The sequence below is a fragment of the Rissa tridactyla genome (assembly GCF_028500815.1).
Source record: "Rissa tridactyla isolate bRisTri1 chromosome 24 unlocalized genomic scaffold, bRisTri1.patW.cur.20221130 SUPER_24_unloc_1, whole genome shotgun sequence".
Classification (NCBI taxonomy): domain Eukaryota; kingdom Metazoa; phylum Chordata; class Aves; order Charadriiformes; family Laridae; genus Rissa; species Rissa tridactyla.
Window position 1 is genome coordinate 164,844 of NW_026529338.1, and position 18,901 is coordinate 183,744.

General features: G+C 68.6%; 3 protein-coding genes and 1 non-coding gene across 4 annotated transcripts in view; 1 reads left to right on the forward strand and 3 right to left on the reverse strand.

Annotated features, from left to right (window-relative positions):
• Positions 1 to 1,276: 1,276 nt before the first annotated feature.
• Positions 1,277 to 1,358, reverse strand: TRNAS-CGA (transfer RNA serine (anticodon CGA)). Its single transcript has one exon. It is a non-coding gene; the product is annotated as a tRNA-Ser (tRNA).
• A 258-nt stretch (positions 1,359 to 1,616) lies between these two features.
• SMARCC2 (SWI/SNF related, matrix associated, actin dependent regulator of chromatin subfamily c member 2) lies at positions 1,617 to 12,023 on the forward strand. Its single transcript, XM_054187093.1, is given in 32 exon segments — positions 1,617 to 1,774; positions 1,942 to 2,061; positions 3,662 to 3,747; positions 4,066 to 4,147; positions 4,231 to 4,323; positions 4,428 to 4,497; positions 4,652 to 4,721; positions 4,856 to 4,931; positions 5,020 to 5,151; positions 5,260 to 5,375; positions 5,492 to 5,616; positions 5,731 to 5,768; positions 5,770 to 5,791; positions 5,888 to 5,925; positions 6,204 to 6,334; positions 6,412 to 6,483; positions 6,579 to 6,692; positions 6,805 to 6,958; positions 7,090 to 7,182; positions 7,412 to 7,531; positions 7,603 to 7,665; positions 7,745 to 8,003; positions 9,394 to 9,555; positions 9,655 to 9,719; positions 9,812 to 9,941; positions 10,041 to 10,207; positions 10,333 to 10,467; positions 10,585 to 10,906; positions 11,025 to 11,397; positions 11,692 to 11,707; positions 11,709 to 11,848; positions 11,969 to 12,023. Coding segments are annotated over 32 exon segments (3,750 nt in total). The 5' UTR covers positions 1,617 to 1,663.
• A 336-nt stretch (positions 12,024 to 12,359) lies between these two features.
• On the reverse strand, positions 12,360 to 14,713 carry MYL6 (myosin light chain 6). Its single transcript, XM_054187094.1, is given in 9 exon segments — positions 12,360 to 12,530; positions 13,244 to 13,301; positions 13,303 to 13,340; positions 14,170 to 14,236; positions 14,238 to 14,291; positions 14,293 to 14,345; positions 14,456 to 14,495; positions 14,497 to 14,559; positions 14,561 to 14,713. Coding segments are annotated over 9 exon segments (555 nt in total). The 3' UTR covers positions 12,360 to 12,501.
• A 3,193-nt stretch (positions 14,714 to 17,906) lies between these two features.
• ESYT1 (extended synaptotagmin 1) overlaps positions 17,907 to 18,901 on the reverse strand; it is a 16,219-nt gene continuing 15,224 nt past the window's right edge. Inside the window, 1 exon segment of the mRNA XM_054187095.1 lies at positions 17,907 to 17,940. Coding sequence (XP_054043070.1) covers positions 17,907 to 17,940 — 34 coding nt within the window.

Sequence of the window (18,901 nt, forward strand, 5' to 3'; positions counted from 1 at the left end):
GGGACCCAGCTCGGCTCTCGCTGCGGACAGACCCCTCCAACCCCCCCATCCCGGCAGAATCCTCCCCAGCATTCCTCTCCCTCCCTGGATTTTCCGCCTCGCTCTCCGGCATCTCTTTGCCGTCGTCTCCCCAAGACCTTGTCTCCCAGCAGGCGGCACCGGGCTCCGCTCCCCCCTCCACGGGCTGGGGAAGGGGCTGTTGGCATCGCCTCCCCCCCACCGCGGCCCCTCCTGACCCTGTGGCCAAACCAGCTGCCAACGAGCCCCCGCTGCCACCGATGGGGGGGCTGGGCGCTGGGGACCCCCCCCACCCCGCGCCCCTCTCCCTCTGCATGCCTCCCCCCGGGAGAGGCCGGACGCCGTCCTGCTCCGTGTTTGCCGGTGTTTGGCTCCGCTTTCTCTGCTCCTCCTGGTGTTACTTTTCCAGACACTCATGATTGTGGTTCTGTATCTTTTTCTTTTTTATTGTTGTTGGGTTTTGGTTTTTTTTTTTGTGTACTTTTGGGCCTTTTCTCGTTTTTATTTCCCCCCTTTTATTTTATTTTTGAAGTACCGTGGGCAGGCGCCTCGAGAGCCTGGTTGCGGGGAATTTAATTTATTTGCATTTTTTTTTGTTTTGTTTTTGTTTTTTTGTTTTTTTTTTTTTTGTTTTTTTTTTTACAATCCTTTCCCCTGCGGTGCCCGCGCTGCGGCCGGCGGTGGGGGGGGGGCGGATTTCAGTGATCAATAAACAGTGTTTATTGCTTTATCGGTGTCTCGGGGGGGGTCTGCGCCTGCTCCTGAGACCCCCTGCCGGAGATGGGGGACGGGGACAGGGACGGGGGGGTGACAAAGGAGCTCAGTCCCCTGAGAAAAATGAGGGGGTTTCAGGGGTCGTGTCCCCCCCCCCGGCGGGGGCCGTGGGGTCCCTCCTGTCTCTTTGTGTGGCTGAGATGGAGCAACGCCATTCCCGGGCGCTGCCGCTGCAGCCCCTTCCGCACAGGGACCCTCCCCCGGAGGGACAGGGTGCCTGGGGGGCGGCTGGGGGTCCTGGGGGGGGGTCCCGCCCTGGGGGGGGGGTTTGTCGCCTATACCCAGCTCTGCAGCCCCCAATGGTGGGGTACCCCAAAAAGACTCTCACACACACACGCCCCCAGAGCCCCGCCGTTAAAAGAGTGGGTACCGAGCGTGGGAGTCCCCCCCCCCCGCCCCGCGTGACCCACCCCGCGGCGGCCCTGGGAGTCCCCGCAAAATAAAAACGAAAATAAAAATAACAGACCAAAAAAGCGGAAGGTAGCGTCACGGACAGGATTCGAACCTGTGCGGGGAAACCCCATTGGATTTCGAGTCCAACGCCTTAACCACTCGGCCACCGTGACTCCCGCGCCAGCCTTCCCTGCGCTCCACCTAGACCCGGCCCCGCCGCCGCCCCGCCCCGCTCCCTCCGCCGCTCCCGGGCCCATCCCGGGGCTCCCCGCGACCCCCGCCGCTCCCTCTCGATCGCGGGGTGGGTATCGCCGAGCTCCCGGGGACTCGGCGGCGGTACCGAGCAGCGGCGGGAGAAAGCGGCGCGGGGCGGGGCCGGCAGGGGGCGGTAGAGCGGGAGAAAGCGGGGCGGGGCCGGCAGGGGGCGGTAGAGCGGGCGCGGCGCGGCGCGGCGGGAGGCGGCCCGGCCCGCTCGAAGATGGCGGTGCGGAAGAAGGACGGCGGCCCCAACGTCAAGTACTACGAGGCCTCGGACACCGTCAGCCAGTTCGACAACGTCCGCCTCTGGCTCGGCAAGAACTACAAGAAGGTAGGCCGCGGCGGGGGGCGGGGGGCGCCGCCACCAGCCCCCGCCCCGCCGGGCCCGGCCTGTCACGGCCCCGCCGCCGCCATCGCCGCCCCCCCCCCCCCCCCCCCCCACCTCGGGCCCGGCCCCGGCGGCGGCGCTGACCCCCCCCCCTCCCCGCCCCCCCGCAGTACATCCAGGCCGAGCCCCCCACCAACAAGTCGCTGTCGAGCCTGGTGGTGCAGCTGCTGCAGTTCCAGGAGGAGGTCTTCGGCAAGCACGTCAGCAACGCGCCCCTCACCAAGCTGCCGGTGAGCCCCCGCCGGCGCCGGGGCGCGGGCACACGGGGACGGGGACATGGCAGGCACCGGCAGCTGCACCCCGGTGGGGGACGCAGCCCAGAGACAGCCGGGGACAAGGCCCCAGGCGGGGACGGTGCCCCAAAGACACAGGGACGGCACCCCGATGGCCCAGGGACAAGACCCTGGTGACCCGGAGGCAGCGCCCCAAAGACCTGGGGACAAGGCCCCAAAGACCTGGGGACGAGGCCGAGCAGGGACAATGCCCCAAAGACCTGGGGACAAGGCCCCAAAGACCTGGGGACAAGGCCCTGAGCAAGGGCAGCACCCGAAGATGTGGGGACAGAGTCCCAGTGACCCGGGGACAAGGCCCTGATGACCCAGGGACAAGGTCCCAAGCGGGGACAGCCCCCCAAAGACCCGGGGACAAGGCCCCGGTGACCCGGTTCAGCATCTCAGTGACCCGGGGACAGCAGCCCGGCCGAGGGACGGTGCCCGACCCCAGACAGTGCCCCGATGTGGGACAGTGTCTGGGTCAGGGACAGTGCCCCGGTGTCCTGGGGACAGTGCCCGGTGACACCTGGGCACTGGCCTGCTGGGAACTGCCCCCCAAGCAGGGTCTGTGCCCCAAAGACCAGGGGACAGCGTCCCACCAGGGACAGGGCCCCAACATGGGACAGGGCCCCAGCCACAGACAGCGCCCGAAGGACCTGGGGACACCTCCCCAGGGACCCCAGGACAGCGACCCGTGGACCTGGGGACAGTGTCCCAACACAGGGACGGGTCCCCAACTGGGGACAGTGCCCCACCACCGCAGGGACTGCATCCCGACTCGGGGACAGAGCCCAGGAGGATGGCACCCCAGCAAGGGGATGGCGTCCAGCCATGGGGATGGCACCCGGACAGAGGGACAGCACTCCAACGAGGGGACGGCACCCCAATGAGGGGATGGCACCCAGCCATGGGGATGGCACCCTGATGAGGGGATGGCACCTGGACAAAGGGATGGCACCCCGATAAGGGGATGGCACCCCGACGAGGGGATGGCACCCAGCCATGGGGATGTCACCCTGATGAGGGGACAGCACCCCAACAAGGGGATGGCACCCCGACGAGGGGATGGCATGCCGATGAGGAGACGCCACCCCAACAAGGGGATGGCACCCAGCCATGGGGATGTCACCCTGATGAGGGGACAGCACCCCGACGAAGGGATGGCACCCTGATGAGGGGATGGCACCCCGATGAGGGGATGGCACCCAGCCATGGGGATGTCACCCTGATGAGGGGACGGCACCCCAACAAGGGGATGGCACCCCGACGAGGGGATGGCATGCCGATGAGGAGATGCCACCCCAACAAGGGGATGGCACCCAGCCATGGGGATGTCACCCTGACGAGGGGACGGCACCCCGACGAAGGGATGGCACCCTGATGAGGGGATGGCATCCCGATGAGGGGATGCCACCCAGCCATGGGGATGTCACCCTGATGAGGGGACGGCACCCGGACGAAGGGATGGCACCCTGCCCAGCCCCCTGCTGCACCAGGGACACAGCCAACCCCTCGCGTCTGCCCCCCGGCCCCCCCAACCCCTTTTCTTCTGTTACAGATAAAATGCTTCTTGGATTTCAAGGCGGGGGGAGCCCTGTGCCACATCCTGGCAGCGGCCTATAAATTCAAGAGCGACCAAGGATGGTGAGCGCCCGCCTGCACCCCTCGGGGCTGGGGGTCCTGGGAGCGGGAGGGGGCGGGGGTGGGGGCCAGGGGTGCGGGGGTTCCCTCCATGGGAACACCCTGGGGTAGCTGCATGGGGGGTGGGCTGGTTGTAGGGCACCCACCTCCATAGCAAGCAGGTGCTGGGGCAAGTCCCCCCCTCACCGTGGACCCCTGATGGGGTTTAGGTGTGTGCCCCGCCCCCCCCCCGCCCCGCCCCCCTGCCCCCCCAGGCTTTGGATGCTGACGAGGAGACCTGAGCTGTGGCTTTCATGAGAGTCGCTCTTTTCTTCCAATAAGGCGGCGTTTCGATTTCCAGAATCCCTCGCGGATGGACCGCAACGTGGAGATGTTCATGACCATCGAGAAATCCCTGGTGCAGGTAAGAGGTTCTGCGTCTGCCCCCGCTCCGGGACCCCCCCGCCCTGTCCCCCACCCGCTCACCGCTCTGCTCTCCTTCCCCAGAACAACTGCCTGGCCCGGCCCAACATCTTTCTGCACCAGGAGATTGAACCCAAGCTGCTGAGCAAGCTGAAAGACATCGTCAAGAGGCATCAGGTCGGTGGCAGCGCCGGGGTGGGGGGCACGGGGCCGGGGCGGGGGGCACCCAATGCCTCATCCTGGCACTCAGCCCTGGACCCACTCCCCTGCTCTCCCCGCAGGGCACGGTGACTGAGGACAAGAGCAACGCGTCCCACATCGTCTGCCCTGTCCCTGGGAACCTGGAGGAAGGTGGGTGCAAGGAGGGAGCCCCCTGCTCCGAGCTCATGGCAATACGCTGTGGGGGGGGTTGTTGGGGGCCAGGGCCGCGCTCGGCGTCACGGGCGGCTCTCGGTGGGACGGTGGGTCCGTGCTCAGCGCTGTCCCCGCTCTGTGTCTCCCGCAGAGGAGTGGGTCCGGCCGGTCATGAAGCGCGACAAGCAGGTCCTGCTGCACTGGGGCTACTACCCAGACAGGTGAGGCGGCCCCGGGGAGGGCGGGGGGTGGGCTGTGGGGATGCGCCCGGAGCCTGAGGGAACCCCCCCCCGTGCCCACGGGGTGCCCGCCCTGCTGCGGGTGCTGCTCTCACCCCGTCCCTCTGCGCCCACAGCTATGACACCTGGATCCCCGCCAGTGAGATTGAGGCCTCCGTGGAGGACGCCCCGACGCCGGAGAAGCCCCGGAAGGTGACGGGGTCCCCCAGGCTGGGACGGTGGCTGCAGCCCCCTCCCCTGCCCACTGGCTGCCTGACGCGCCCCCACGCCTGCCCGGCAGGTCCACGCCAAGTGGATCCTGGACACGGACACCTTCAACGAGTGGATGAACGAGGAGGACTACGAGGTGACGGACGAGAAGAGCCCTGTCGCCCGCAGGAAGAAGATCTCGGCCAAAACGCTGACGGATGAGGTCAGAGCAGGGTGGCAAAGCCATGGAGGGGAGGCGACGATGGGGGGGTCTCTGCTTGGCTGTCCCACTCGGTTGGATCCAGCGCCCCCCTGTCCCCCCCCCCACCAGGTGAACAGCCCCGACTCAGACCGGCGGGACAAGAAGGGGGGCAATTACAAGAAGCGAAAGCGCTCGCCCTCCCCCTCGCCCACCCCAGAGGCCAAGAAGAAGAACGCGAAGAAGGGGTGAGCCTGGGCTGGGGGGGGGGCAGCAGGGTCGCATCCAGGGCAGGGGATGGGGTGGGGGAGTCCAGCCCTGGGGTGCGGAGGTGACGGGGACGTGGGGGTCTCTCCCTTTGCAGACCCTCCACCCCCTACAACAAATCCAAGCGTGGGCACCGTGAGGAGGAGCAGGAGGACCTGACGAAGGACATGGACGAGCCCTCGCCCGTCCCCAACGTGGAGGAGGTCACCCTGCCCAAGACAGGTCAGGGTGGGGGGGCTGGCAGCTCCCCGCCGTGGGGGTCCCTCCGTCACGAGCTCAGGCTGGGCTGGGGGCCGTGTCCTCGGGGTGCTCAGCGCCGCTTCCCTCCGCTTGCAGTCAACACCAAGAAGGATTCGGAGTCTGCACCCGTCAAGGGGGGGCACCATGACGGACCTGGGTGAGTCGGAGCCGCCGGGGCCGAGTGCTGCGGAGGGTCCCCCGGCACCGCAGACCTGGCAGTCCCCCAACCGGCCCCTGCTCTCCTCTCTTCCAGATGAGCAGGAGGACGAGAGCATGGAGACGGCCGGCAAGGTGAGGTCCGGGGCCATCCCTCCTTCAACACTCCTCCAGGGGAGATGTTCCCACCCCAGCATGGGGGTCACGAGCGCTGGATGGTTGCCTCTTTATCCCTCTGTCCTTGTCCCTCTTTTGGGTACAAAAGGGCCCCTTTTTGCCCTTCGCCTTGCCCCTGGGGCCGCAGGTGGCTTTGCTGTACGCCATTGGTCTCATCCCGCTCTTGGTGAGGATGAGGAAGGGTGCAAAAGGAGGGCTCAGGACCCCCTTGCCCATGTGGTGCTGGTCTCTGTCAGGATGAGGAGGAGAACGGCACCGGGAGCAAGGGGGAGCAGGCCAAGAACCCCGACCTGCACGAGGACAACGTGACAGAGCAGACCCACCACATCATCATCCCCAGCTACGCCGCCTGGTTCGACTACAACAGGTACGGGACAGCCGAGGACGGGGGACGGTGCCCCGGGGACGCCGTGCCGGGCCCTCCCCAAGCGTCTCGCCTTGCAGCGTCCACGCCATCGAGCGCCGAGCCCTGCCCGAGTTCTTCAATGGCAAGAATAAATCCAAGACCCCTGAAATGTGAGACTGACCCCCCCCAACCTCTACCCCCTTCCCCGTCCCTCCCGGTGCCGGCGGGGCCACGGCCGGCGCTGACGCCTCGCTCCTCTCCCCAGATACCTGGCTTACCGCAACTTCATGATCGACACGTACCGGCTGAACCCGCAGGAGTACCTGACCTCCACCGCCTGCCGCCGCAACTTGGCCGGGGACGTCTGTGCCATCATGCGGTGGGTCTGGCGCCGGCGGGGCTGGTTGAGGCGGGGGGGGGGGCGGGACACCGGTTTGTCACCCTGGCGCTGGCAGAGGGACCGGTGGGGTCTGAGCCCCGGCTCTCCGCAGGGTCCACGCTTTCCTGGAGCAGTGGGGCCTCATCAACTACCAGGTGGACGCCGAGAGCCGGCCCACCCCCATGGGCCCCCCGCCGACCTCCCACTTCCACGTCCTGGCCGATACCCCCTCGGGGCTGGTGCCGCTGCAGCCCAAGACGCCCCAGGTGGGTGCGCGGGGGCGGCCGCTCTTCGCCCAGCCGCGTCCCCCCTCTGCCTTCCCCCGGTCCCCGAGGGGGCCGGGCGCGGGGTGGGGCGGGGGGGTGGGGGGATCGCACAGCTTCGATCCGTGCCTCAGGGCCGGCAGAGCGACGGCGACGCCAAGACGGGCCGCAAGAGCAAAGAGATCGAAGACCTCGTCACCGAGACGGTGAAGGGGAAGCCGGAGCTGGTAGGCGGCTCCTTGGGGTCCGTCGCCCCGCCGCTGGCCGAGGAAGGCTCCTTCCCTCCTCCCCCTCGCGCCCCGCATGCCGCCCTGCCCCGGGGAGCAGGGACGCGGGGGGGACACCGTGACGAGATGGGGCACAAAAGCTTCTCTGGGATGGGGCGGGGGAGACCGGCGTCCTCGCGGCCTGTCCCCCGTGGCTGCGTCCCCAGCGTCCCCTCTCCTCCCCTGGCAGCAGACCTCGGCCTCGCAGCAGATGCTGAACTTCCCCGACAAGAGCAAGGAGAAGCCAGCCGACATGCAGAACTTCGGCCTCCGCACGGACATGTACACCAAGAAGAACGTCCCCTCCAAGGTGGGCGCCCCACCGTCCCTGTCCTCGTCCCCCCTGCCCGCCGCTGCTCACCCCTCTCTTCCCCCACGCAGAGCAAAGCCGCCGCCAGCGCCACGCGGGAGTGGACGGAGCAGGAGACGCTGCTGCTGCTGGAGGTGAGCGGGGGTCCACGGGGAAGGGGGGGGAAACGGGGCCGCCAGACCCCGTTGACGCTCCCCCGGCTCCATCCCGCAGGCCCTGGAGATGTACAAGGACGACTGGAACAAGGTGTCGGAGCACGTGGGCAGCCGGACACAGGACGAGTGCATCCTGCACTTCCTGCGGCTGCCCATCGAGGACCCCTACCTGGAGGACTCGGAGGCGTCCCTGGGGCCGCTGGCCTACCAGCCCATCCCCTTCAGCCAGTCCGGCAACCCCGTCATGAGCACCGTCGCCTTCCTGGCCTCCGTCGTCGACCCCCGCGTCGCCTCCGCCGCCGCCAAGTCGGCTCTGGGTAACGCGGGGTCCGGCCTGGGGGGGGCCCTGGCTGAGTCCTGGGGGGATGGAGCCTATGGGGAGAGGGACGAGTCCTATAGGGAGTTCTATAGGGAGACGAGTCTTATGGGGAGATGGATGGGTCCTATGGGGAGACAAGACAAGGTGGGTCCTGTCGGGAGACGGGACAAGTCGTGCAGGAAGATGGGAACGAGTCCTACACGGAGTCCTACAGGGAGTCCTACAGGGGGACAGGATGGCTCTTACGGAGAGACGGGATGAGTCCTAGATGCAGATGGGATGAGTTCTATGGGGAGACAGGTTGAGTCCTGTGGAGGAGTTCCATAGGGAGCCACAAGGAGTCTTGGTGGATACGAAGCCGGCTGTGCCCCGGCAACGTGCGCTCACAGCCCGGAACCCCCCTCATCCTGGGCTGCAGCCCCAGCAGCGTGGGCAGCAGGGCGAGGGGGGCGATTCTGCCCCCCCCTGCAGCGCTGCCTCTGGCTCTGGGGCCATCAGAAGGACACGGAGCTGTTGGAGCGGGGCCGGAGGAGGCCCCGGAGATGCTGGGAGGGCTGGAGCCCCTCTGCTGTGGGGACAGGCTGAGAGAGCTGGGGGGGTTCAGCCTGGAGAAGAGAAGGCTCCGGGGAGACCTTCCAGCCCTTGCCAGTCCCTAAAGGGGCTCCAGGAAAGCTGGGGAGGGACTCTGGAGCTGGGAGGGGAGCCATGGGACGAGGGGGAAGGGTTTTACACTGAAAGAGGGAGATTTAGGTGAGATATCGGGAAGAAACTCTGCTGTGAGGGGGGTGAGCCCCTGTCGCAGGTTGCCCAGAGAAGCTGTGGCTGCCCCATCCCTGGAGGGGTTCAAGGGCAGGTTGGACGGGGCTTGGAGCAACCTGGGCTGGGGGAGGTGTCCCTGCCCAGGGCAGGGGGTGGCACTGGGTGGGCTTCAAAGGTGCCTTCGACCCAAACCATTCCATGATTCTTACGGGGAGATGGATGAGTCCTGGGGGGAGGCAGGAAGAGTCCTATAGGGGGAAGGGCTGAGCCCTACGGGGAGTCCTACAGGGAGACAGGATGGGTCTTAGGAGGAGCTGGGACGAGCCCGCAGGGCGGATGGGATGAGGCCTGGGGGGAGAGGGATGAGTCCTGTGGGGAGACAAGTGAGTTCTATGTAGATTCCTCTGGGGGGGACGGGATGACTCTTGGGAGGCGATGGGATGGGTCCTGTAGGGCATCCCAGAGAGGGGCAGGACAAGTCCTGGGGGGAGACAGGATGAGGCTGATGAGGGGATGGGACGAGCCCCCCCCCTGCCCCGGGGGACACGCAGTGCTGAGGAGCGGGGCTGGCTGCGAGGGGTGTGTGTGTGGGGGGGGTCCCTGCTGAGGGCCCATGCGCTGCCCTGCAGAGGAGTTCTCCAAGATGAAGGAGGAGGTGCCCACGGCCCTGGTGGAGGCCCACGTCCGCAAGGTGGAGGAGGCGGCCAAGGTGACGGGCAAGGCCGACCCTGCGTTCGGGCTGGAGAGCAGCGGCATCGCCGGCACCACCTCCGACGAGCCGGAGCGGATAGGTATGGGGGTGTGTGTGTGTCTGGGGGTACGTGTGATGAGTTTGCCAGTCCTGGGGCGAGCAGCAGCAGGGACTGACTCCCCCGCGCTTGTGTCCCCAGAGGAGAGCGGCGCAGAGGAGGCGCGGGCGGAGGCGCAGCCGGCCGAGGAGAAGAAGGAGGCGAAGGTAGAGGCTGGTGTGGGGAGGGGGCATGGCGGGGGGGGCGGGCCGCAGCTGGTGCAGGGGCTCAAGTGGCCGCGGGGCCGGTCCCTCCCCAGGAGCCCCGGGATGGAGCTGCCGAGGAGGAGGCGAAGGAGAAGCCCGGGGAGACACCCAAGAAGGAGGAGGAGAAGGGGAAGGAGGTGGAGGGCGAGAAGGAGCCCGACAAGGGTGACGGTGATGGTGCAGGTGAGGGGGGGCCCGGGTGGGCTGGGGAGGGGGGGGACATGCTGAGCGCCACCATGGCCCTGTCCTGCTGACACGGTGCCCCCCCCCGTCCTGCTGCAGGGGAGCCGGAGAAGGAGAAGGAGGGGAAGGAGGGGCCGGACGAGGCGCCCAAGGAGCCGCCGGAGCCCGAGGCCGAGCGCAAGGCCAAGGTGGAGCGGGACATCGGTGAGGGGAACCTCTCCACCGCCGCTGCTGCCGCCCTGGCCGCCGCCGCCGTCAAGGCCAAGGTGAGGGGCTGGGGCTGGAGTTTGGGGCTGGGGTGTGTATGTATGGCCCAGGTTGGGGGTGCTGACTCCCCCCACACACACACACACCCCTCTTTGTTTCCCCCCCCGCCCTCCGCCTCCCCCAGCATTTGGCAGCCGTGGAGGAGCGTAAGATCAAGTCGCTGGTGGCTCTGCTGGTGGAGACGCAGATGAAGAAGCTGGAGATCAAACTGCGGCACTTCGAGGAGCTGGAGACCATCATGGACCGGGAGCGCGAGGCTGTGAGTGACGGTGGTGGCGATGGCGGGGGGGGGGGGGGGGGGATGCTTCCCCCTGCCTTTAGCATCCCCCCCGACCCCTGTAACCCCCCACCGTGTGTTGTGTCCCCCCCCCCGCAGCTGGAGTACCAGCGGCAGCAGCTGCTGGCGGACCGTCAGGCCTTCCACATGGAGCAGCTGAAGTACGCGGAGATGCGCGCCCGCCAGCAGCACTTCCAGCACCTCCAGCAGCAGCAGCAGCAGCAGCCGCCCCCGCTGCCCCCGGGGGCCCAACCCCTGCCCGCCGCCGCCGCTGGTGCCCCCCTGGCCCCCGCCGCCCACCCGCTGGCTGCGCCGCCCGCCCCCGCCATGGTGGCCCCCGCCGAGCCCGTGGGGCAGCCGCTGCCCGGGGCCCCCCCGCCGCAGCCGCCCCCGCCGCCGGGCGCCCCGGCCGTCCCGCACGGTGGGTGCCAAGGGCTGGGTGGGTTTTTGGGGTGGGGGGTGGAGGCCGGGGCGGGGGTGGGGGGTGGGGTGTGTGTGTGTTTCCGCGCTGACACCCCTCTCCCCGTTTCTCTCCGCAGCCCCGGCGCCGTTCCCCGGGCAGCAGCCGCCGTCCCAGAGCCTGGCGGGGAGCCTCGGTGGCAGCGGCCACCCCGCCGTGCCCGGTAATGCCCCCGCGGCCTTGCCCTTCGGATTGCCTCCATCCGCCATTCCATTTAGCATGGCTAACCCCCCCGCCGAACCCCTCGGCGCCACCTTCCCCGCTAACCCGCCCGCCCTCCCGCTGCATGGGGCCCTCGCCAGCAGCATGCCGTCCGGGGGGGTGCCCCCCCCCGCCCACCCACCTGGCCTGGCCCTGCCGCACCTCGCGGGGGGGCTCGGCCGCCGCGCACAGCCCCGCCATCGTGGCCGCCGTGCAGGGAAGCCTCCTTCCCAACCCCGGCCTGCTCGCAGGTGAGACATGAGGGGGGGGCCTGGGGGGGGGGGGAGACGGGGGGACGGACGGGGGACCCACCGTGAGGGGGGGGGGAACCCGCTTGTGGGCGTTGGGCTGGGGGTGCGGGGCTGGGGGGAGACACCCACTGGGCACTCGCGGGCATGGAGCTGGGGGGCCGGGGAGGTGGGGGCTCAACCTTCGTGGGAGCTGTGGGGCAAGAGGTGCTTGCGCACCCCCTTGCCCCCCCCAGATGTGACCCGCCGCCCCCCCCCCCCTCCCCCCCCTTTTTCTTTCTTTTTCTCTCGCCACAGACCAAGGCCCCCCCCTTGCAGACGGACCCCATCGCGCCCAGCCCCAGCACGGCCACCCCCGTCCCCCCCACGCAGTGAGCCCCCCGCCGGGGACGAGGATGCCGCGGCCCCTCCATCCACCCCCCCACCCCCCCCCCAAAACCTGCCGCTGCCGCCGGCCCGGGGAGACCGGCCCCTCCCGCCCCCACAAAGCACCCCCAAAGGACCTCCCCCCCCCCCCTTGCCCCCCACCCCCAGCTTTGGTATTTTTTTATGATTGTCCCGCATTTTATTTAAGTGTTGGTCTCCCCCGGGCGGGCCGGGGACCCTGCTCCCCCCCCGGCTATTTATGAGACAGCTCCAATCCCACCTGGCAGATGGGCATTCCCCCCCCCCTCCCCCCCAAACCCTCCTTCCCCTTCTCAGTTGTCCCCCCCTTTTTTTTTTTTTTTGTTTTTTTAAAAAAAACCAACAAAAATAAAATTCCAAGTCCCCGGGGCGGGAAGAAACGGCCTCATGGTCCAGGGTCTGGCGGGGGCGGGGGATAATGGCCGGGGGGGGGGGAACGGGGGGTTGGACGATGGACAAAACAGAGGGTCACCAACGCAGCGTCACTTTTCCGCCACTTTATTTGATACCGTGGAGCAATAATTTAGCCGGTGGGGCTGGGGGGGGGGGGGGGGGGGGAAGGGGGATGACGGTGGGGAGGTGGGGGGGGGGAAGCTGCATGGTGGTAGCAGGAAAATGAGGGAAAAGGCACAAAACCCAGTGATTTGTTTGGTTTTTTTGGGGGGGGGATGGGAATGGGGGACGCAATGACAGGAGGGGTCTTCAACCGCTCAGCACCATCCGGACGAGCTCTGCGGAGAGAAAAGGGGGAGAGCGGGGTGAGGGGGGGGGGTGGTGTGGGGTGGGGGTGGTCTGCGGCCCCCCCCCGCCCCCGGCCCCCCCAGCCCTCGTCCCCGAGAGAGGCAGGAAAACCAAAGTCAAAGGGCTGAAGAGCGCGGCAGGGGGGGGGACACGGCGTCGCTGCAGCTCCATGGCGAGGGGGGGGGGGGGTTACACTGGCCCCCCCCCCCCCAAACACCAGCACCCCCGGCCCCAGCACGCATGGGTTGGGGGGGGGGGGCTCCATGCAGAGGGGCATGCGGGGGCGGGGGGGGCGGCTGGAGGGGGGGGCGGCTGCACCAAGGGCAAGAGCGCAAACCAGGCGGCTTTTTTTTTTTTTTTTTGGCTTTTTTTTTTTTTTTTTAAATTTAAAAAAAAAAAAAAGACACCACGGAAAAAAAAAAGGAAGGAAAAAAAAAATTAAATTGTAAAGTAACTTGGCTGGGGGGGGGGGAGGGGGGTTGTTTGGGAGGGGGGAGCGGGGGGAGTCGTACCCCTGCGGCGTCACCCTGACAAGATGTGTCTCACAAACGCTGGGGGGAAGGAAGGAGACATGATGGTCAGGGAGGGAGCGGGGCCGCGGCTGAGCCCCCCCCGGGGACCCCCCACACCCCCTCGTGACCCCCCCTAGGACACACACACATCCCCCCACCACCACCGCCCCCCCGGGACCCCCAGCCCTCACCTTCGTAGTTGATGCAGCCGTTGCTGTCCTCGTGCCCGGCCACCAGCTGTTCCACCTCCTACCAGCTGTTCCACCTCCTCCTCCGTCATCTTCTCGCCTGCGGGACACCCCCGTGTCACCCCGGGGCCATGGGGATGGGGGGGGGGACGGGACACACCGGGGGTCCCCTTGGGCTCGTGGGCCTTCGGGGGCTGGTGAGGACCCCAGGGGGGACCAGGGACACCACAGTGGGGACACCACAATGACCATACCCCATGGGTGCCAATCCCACCAGGGACACCACAGTGGGGACACCATGATGGGGACACCACAATGACCATAACCCACAGGTGGCATCCCACCAGGGGACACCACGGTGGGGACACCATGACCATAACCCGTGGGGGCCATCCCTACAGGGACACCACAGTGGGGACACCATGACGACCATACCCCATGGGTGCCATCCCACCAGGGACACCATGATGGGGACACCACAATGACCATAACTCACGGGTGGCATCCCACCAGGGACACCACGGTGGGGACACCATGACCATATCCCATGGGTGCCATCCCTACAGGGACACCCTGGTGGGGACACCACAGTGGGGACACCATGATGACCATACCCCGTGGGTGCCATCCCACCAGGGACACCACGGTAGGGACACCGCGATGACCATACCCCGTGGGTGCCATCCTACCGGGGACACTGCGATGGGGACACCGCAATGACCATACCCCGTGGGTGCCATCCCACCAGGGACACCGCGATGGGGACACTACAGTGGGGACACCACAGTGGGGACACCATGATGGCCAGGAGCTGGCGGTGTCCCTGGGGCTGCTCGCGCTTTGGGGGGTCCTCAGGGATGGCTGGGGGGGGTGTCGCTGAGGCTCATGGGGATTTGGGGACCCCGGGGGAGGGGGAGCGTGACGCTCACCCAGGGTGACGAGGACGTGGCGGATCTCGGCCCCCATGACGGTGCCGTTGCCCTCCTTGTCGAAGACCCCGCAGCCCCTCCACGTAGTCCTCGAAGCAGCCCTGGTCCTTGTTCTTGGCGATGGGTCTGCATCATGGGCAGGAACTGCTCGAAGTTCAGCGTCTTCAGGTTCATCTCTGCGGGGAGAGGGACCGTGGGGGGGGTCTGGGGAGACTTGGGGGGGGGTGGGGGTGAGGATTGACACACCCCCCCACACACACACACACACACAGAGACACGCACTCACCATCGCTCTTGGGGTTGCCCAGCACCTTCATGACCTCGGCCGTTGGTGGGGTTCTGCCCCAGCGCCCGCATCACGTCCCCGCACTGGCTGTACAGGATCTTCCCCGTCCCCGGTGCGGTCGAAGAGCTGGAACGCCTCCTTGAACTCTGCCGGATTGTGTGTCCCCCCCCCGGCATCAGGCACCGGCAACGCCCCCCCCGCTTCAAGGCGCCGGGACCCACCGGGACACCCCCCCCCCCCCGCCCCCAGGGAACCCATCCCGAGGGACCCCGCACCTGCGGACCCCGCACCTCGGGGGGATCCAACACACCCCCCCCGCCCCGGCACCCCACACCTCGAGGACCCGTTACCTGTGTGTCCCCCCCCCCCCAACAACTCCGGCCCCAGCTCGGGTTTCGTTAACCGGGCGGGATCCGGTTTCCCGGCGGAACCCGACGCCGGCCGGGATGGAGGTCAGGGCACCCCCCCACCGGGATGCTGCTGCTGCTGCTCCCCCCGCAAACCCCCCCGGGATGCTGCTGCTGCTGCTCCCCCCGCAAACCCCCCCGGGATGCTGCTGCTGCTCCCCCCCAAAACGCCCCCCGGGATGATGCTGCTTCTCCTCCCCCCCCCCGCGGCGGACCCAGGCGTCCGGGCCGCTCCCGCCCCCCCCCCCCCGCGGCGCAGGGAACCCGGACGGTCCGTCCCCCCCCGCAGGAATGCGCGGCCCGGCCCCACGCTATGCCCATATAAGGGCAAATAGCGCAGGCGGGGCCCGCCCCCCCCGCCGCCGCCGCCGCCCCGGTCCCGATCCCGATCCCGCACCCCCCAAGCCCCCCGGTCCCGTATCCCCCGGTGCCCCCCCCAGAGCTCGGTTCCCCCCTGTCCCGCACCAACCCCCCCCCCCCCCGCCCCGGCTGGCAAGAGCGGCCCCCCGCCGGGCGGGACTTTGCCCCGGGAGAGGCCCCCGCCCCGCGCAGGAAGCGCTGGGGGGGCGGCGGGGGCCGGTGCCGGGGGTGATGGAGGTGGGGTGCCGGGGGTGGGGGGGGGTGGTGGGGAAATTGTCCCGGTCCCGTTCCCGGTGACTCACCCGCGTCTGTTCCTCCGAGAAGTCGCACTGCGGGGGGTGGGGGGGGGGGGGGAGAAACGCGGCGGTCAGCGGCCACCGGCCCCGCCCGGACGGCGCTACCGGCACCGCCCGGTGCCCGCCGAGCTCCCCCCCAACCCCCCCCCACCCCATCCCCTCCCCCATCCCCCGCGCCCCCCGGTTCCCCCCGGTGCCCGGTTCCCGGTTCCCCACCATGGCGGCGGCCGCTCCCGTTCCTGCTCCGCGCTCTGGGCCGGGGGTGGGCGGGGGGGGGGGGGGAAGGAACGGGCGGGCGCTTTCTACCGCCCGGCGTCACCTCCCGCCCATTGGCCGCGCGCCGCCCGCGTCACCGCGCGCTAATTAGGGCGATGCATTATGCATGAGGGGGCGGGGCGGGGAGAGAAGAGGCCACGCCCCCCTTCTCCCCGGGGGGGATTTTTTGGCTATAGATGGGGCACGGAGCAGGGACACGGGGGGGGGGCACCGCCACGGGGGACAGCCCCCACGGGGGACAGCCCGGTGATGGCATCCCGGGGGGGACACCCCGATGGTGGCCTCTTGGGGACACCACAATAGGGAGCATCCCCGTGGGGGACACCTCGGTGGGGACGCCGCGACGAGGGCAACCCCAACGAGGGCCGTCCCCACGGGTGGCCACCCCAAGGAGCACATCCCATGAACAGCACCCTCGACGGGGACACCACGATGGCCATACCCTGAGGGGGGCATCCCGCCAGGGATGTCCCAATGGGGGGACAACCCAATGGTGACCCCCTCAGGGACACCTCAGTAGGGAGCATCCTGGGACAGCACCCCATGGGGGACACCTCAGTGGGAAACACCTGGGTGGAGGGACATCTGCACCCAAGCCCAAAGACCATACCCATGGGTGGCACCCCTACAGGGACACCAAGGTGGGGACACCATGATGACCATACCCCATGGGTGCCATCCCACCAGGGACACCGTGATGGGGACACCACGGTGGGGACACCACAATGACCATACCCCATGGGTGGTATCACACCAGGGACACCGCGATGGGAACATGATGGTGGGGACACCATGATGACCATACCCCGTGGGTGCCATCCCACCAGGGGACACCTTGATGGGGACACCAAGGTGGGGGACACCATGATGGCCATACCCCATGGGTGGTATCACACCAGGGAGACCGCGATGGGGACACCATGATGACAATACCCCGTGGGTGGCATCCCACCAGGGACACCCACAATGGGAACATGATGGTGGGGGACACCATGATGACCATACCCCATGGGTGGTATCGCACCAGGGACACCGTGATGGGGACACCAAGGTGGGGACACCATGATGACCATACCCCATGGGTGCCATCCCACCAGGGACACTGTGACGGGGACACCAAGGTGGGGACACCATGATGGCCATACCCCGTGGGTGCCATCCCACCAGGGACACCGTGATGGGGACACCAAGGTGGGGACACCATGATGGCCATACCCCGTGGGTGCCATCCCACCAGGGACACTGCGGTGGGGACACCAAGGTGGGGACACCATGATGGCCATACCCCGTGGGTGCCATCCCACCAGGGACACTGTGATGGGGACACCAAGGTGGGGACACCATGATGGCCATACCCCGTGGGTGCCATCCCACCAGGGACACTGCGGTGGGGACACCAAGGTGGGGACACCATGATGGCCATACCCCGTGGGTGGCATCCCCACCAGGGACACTGCGGTGGGGACACCTCGGGGTGGGCAGGGGGGAACACCCCAGTGACCATCCCCTGTGAGGGGACACCCCAGTAGGGACACGGAGGGGGGGGGGGACGACACCCCACGAGGGGCACCCATGGCGGATGCCCGTGGGGCGTACGTCACACGGAGGGGGTGACACCTCACACGGGAGGGGGGTGGGGACACCCCAAGTCCGTCCCCCCCCCCGGGACCACACGGAGCCGCCGCTGTCTCCTCCCTCCTTTATTAGCGCTGGGGGGGGACGACACATGGGGACGCAGCCCCAGGAAGGCAGCGCGGGGGGGGCACGGCGGTGGCGGTGGCAGCGGCTCTAACCAAAGCGTCTCCCCGGGGGGGGAAGTGTGTGTGTGTGGGGGGGGGCACAAGCCCAGGGCCGGTGACCCCCCCGGCTCTGGCGTGAGGGGGGGTGGGCTCCTGGGTTGGGCGAAAGGCACGAGGTACGTAACAGTCTGCGGGGGTGCAGGGGGGGAGCCCCCCCCCCCCCCCCCCCCGCATGTCTTTGGTCAGTGGCGAGGCGGGGGGCGAGGGGTGGGGGGCAGTGGGAGGAGCCCGGGGGGGGGGGGGGGGCCCTGTCCCCCCCCTCCCCACCCTCCTACTGCCCCAGGCACGATGGGGTCCGGGGGGGGCCCCAGCTCTAGGGGCTGCTCCGCTCCTCCTGCAGGTCGTACCTGGGGGGGGGCGCAGAGAGGTGAGAGGTCTCGGGGGGGGGGGGGGGGGAGGGGACGGGCACAAAGTCCCCCCACCCCAGAGAGACCCACTGGGAGCTCCCCGAGACGTGAGAGACCCCCCCCTCCCCGATCCCCCCCCCAACCCGGCCCCCACTCACCAGTGGGCCCCCCCCCTCGGCCAGATCCACCTGCGCCAAGTCCAGATGGAGCTGGGGGAGAGCAAAGGCTCAGAGGGGCCCCCCCCCGACCCACACCCTTCCCCCGCACCCCTCTGAGCCCCCCCAAACCCCCGCGAACCCCTTTAAGCCCCCCCCAAACCCCCTCAGACCCCCTCCTAGACCCCCCCAGACTCCCACCCCCAGACCCCTTTGAGCCCCTGCAAACCCCTTCAGCACCCCCCCCGCTCCAGACCCCTCTGAGCCCCCCCCAGACACACCCCCCCGGACCCCTTTAAGCCCCCCCCAACCACCCCCCCAGACACCACCCCGGACCACCCTGAGCCCACCAAACCCCTCTGAGCTGCTCCCCATAACCCCCCCAGACCACCCCCCGGTCCCCCTCTGAACCCCCCCAAACCCCCCCCCCCGGACCACTCTGAGCACCCCCCCCCCCCAGACCCCTCTGAGCCCCCCTCAAACCCCTTCAGAGCCCCTCCCGGACCTCCCCCCCAAACCCCCTCCAAGACACATCCCCCCCCCAAACCCCCCCAGACCCTCCCCCCGTCCCCCGTCCCCTCTCCGAACCCCCCAAAACTCCCCCCCCGGCGCACTCTGAGCCCCCCCCCCCCGCCCCAGACCCCCCCCCAAACCCCCCCAAGACACACACCCCCCCCAAACCCTCCCCCCCCCGTTCCCCTCTGAAACCCCCCCCGAGCACTCTGAGCCCCCCCTCAAACACCTTCAGAGCCCCTCCCAGACCTCCCCCCCCCCCCCCCCCCCCCCAGGACACATCCCCCCTCCCC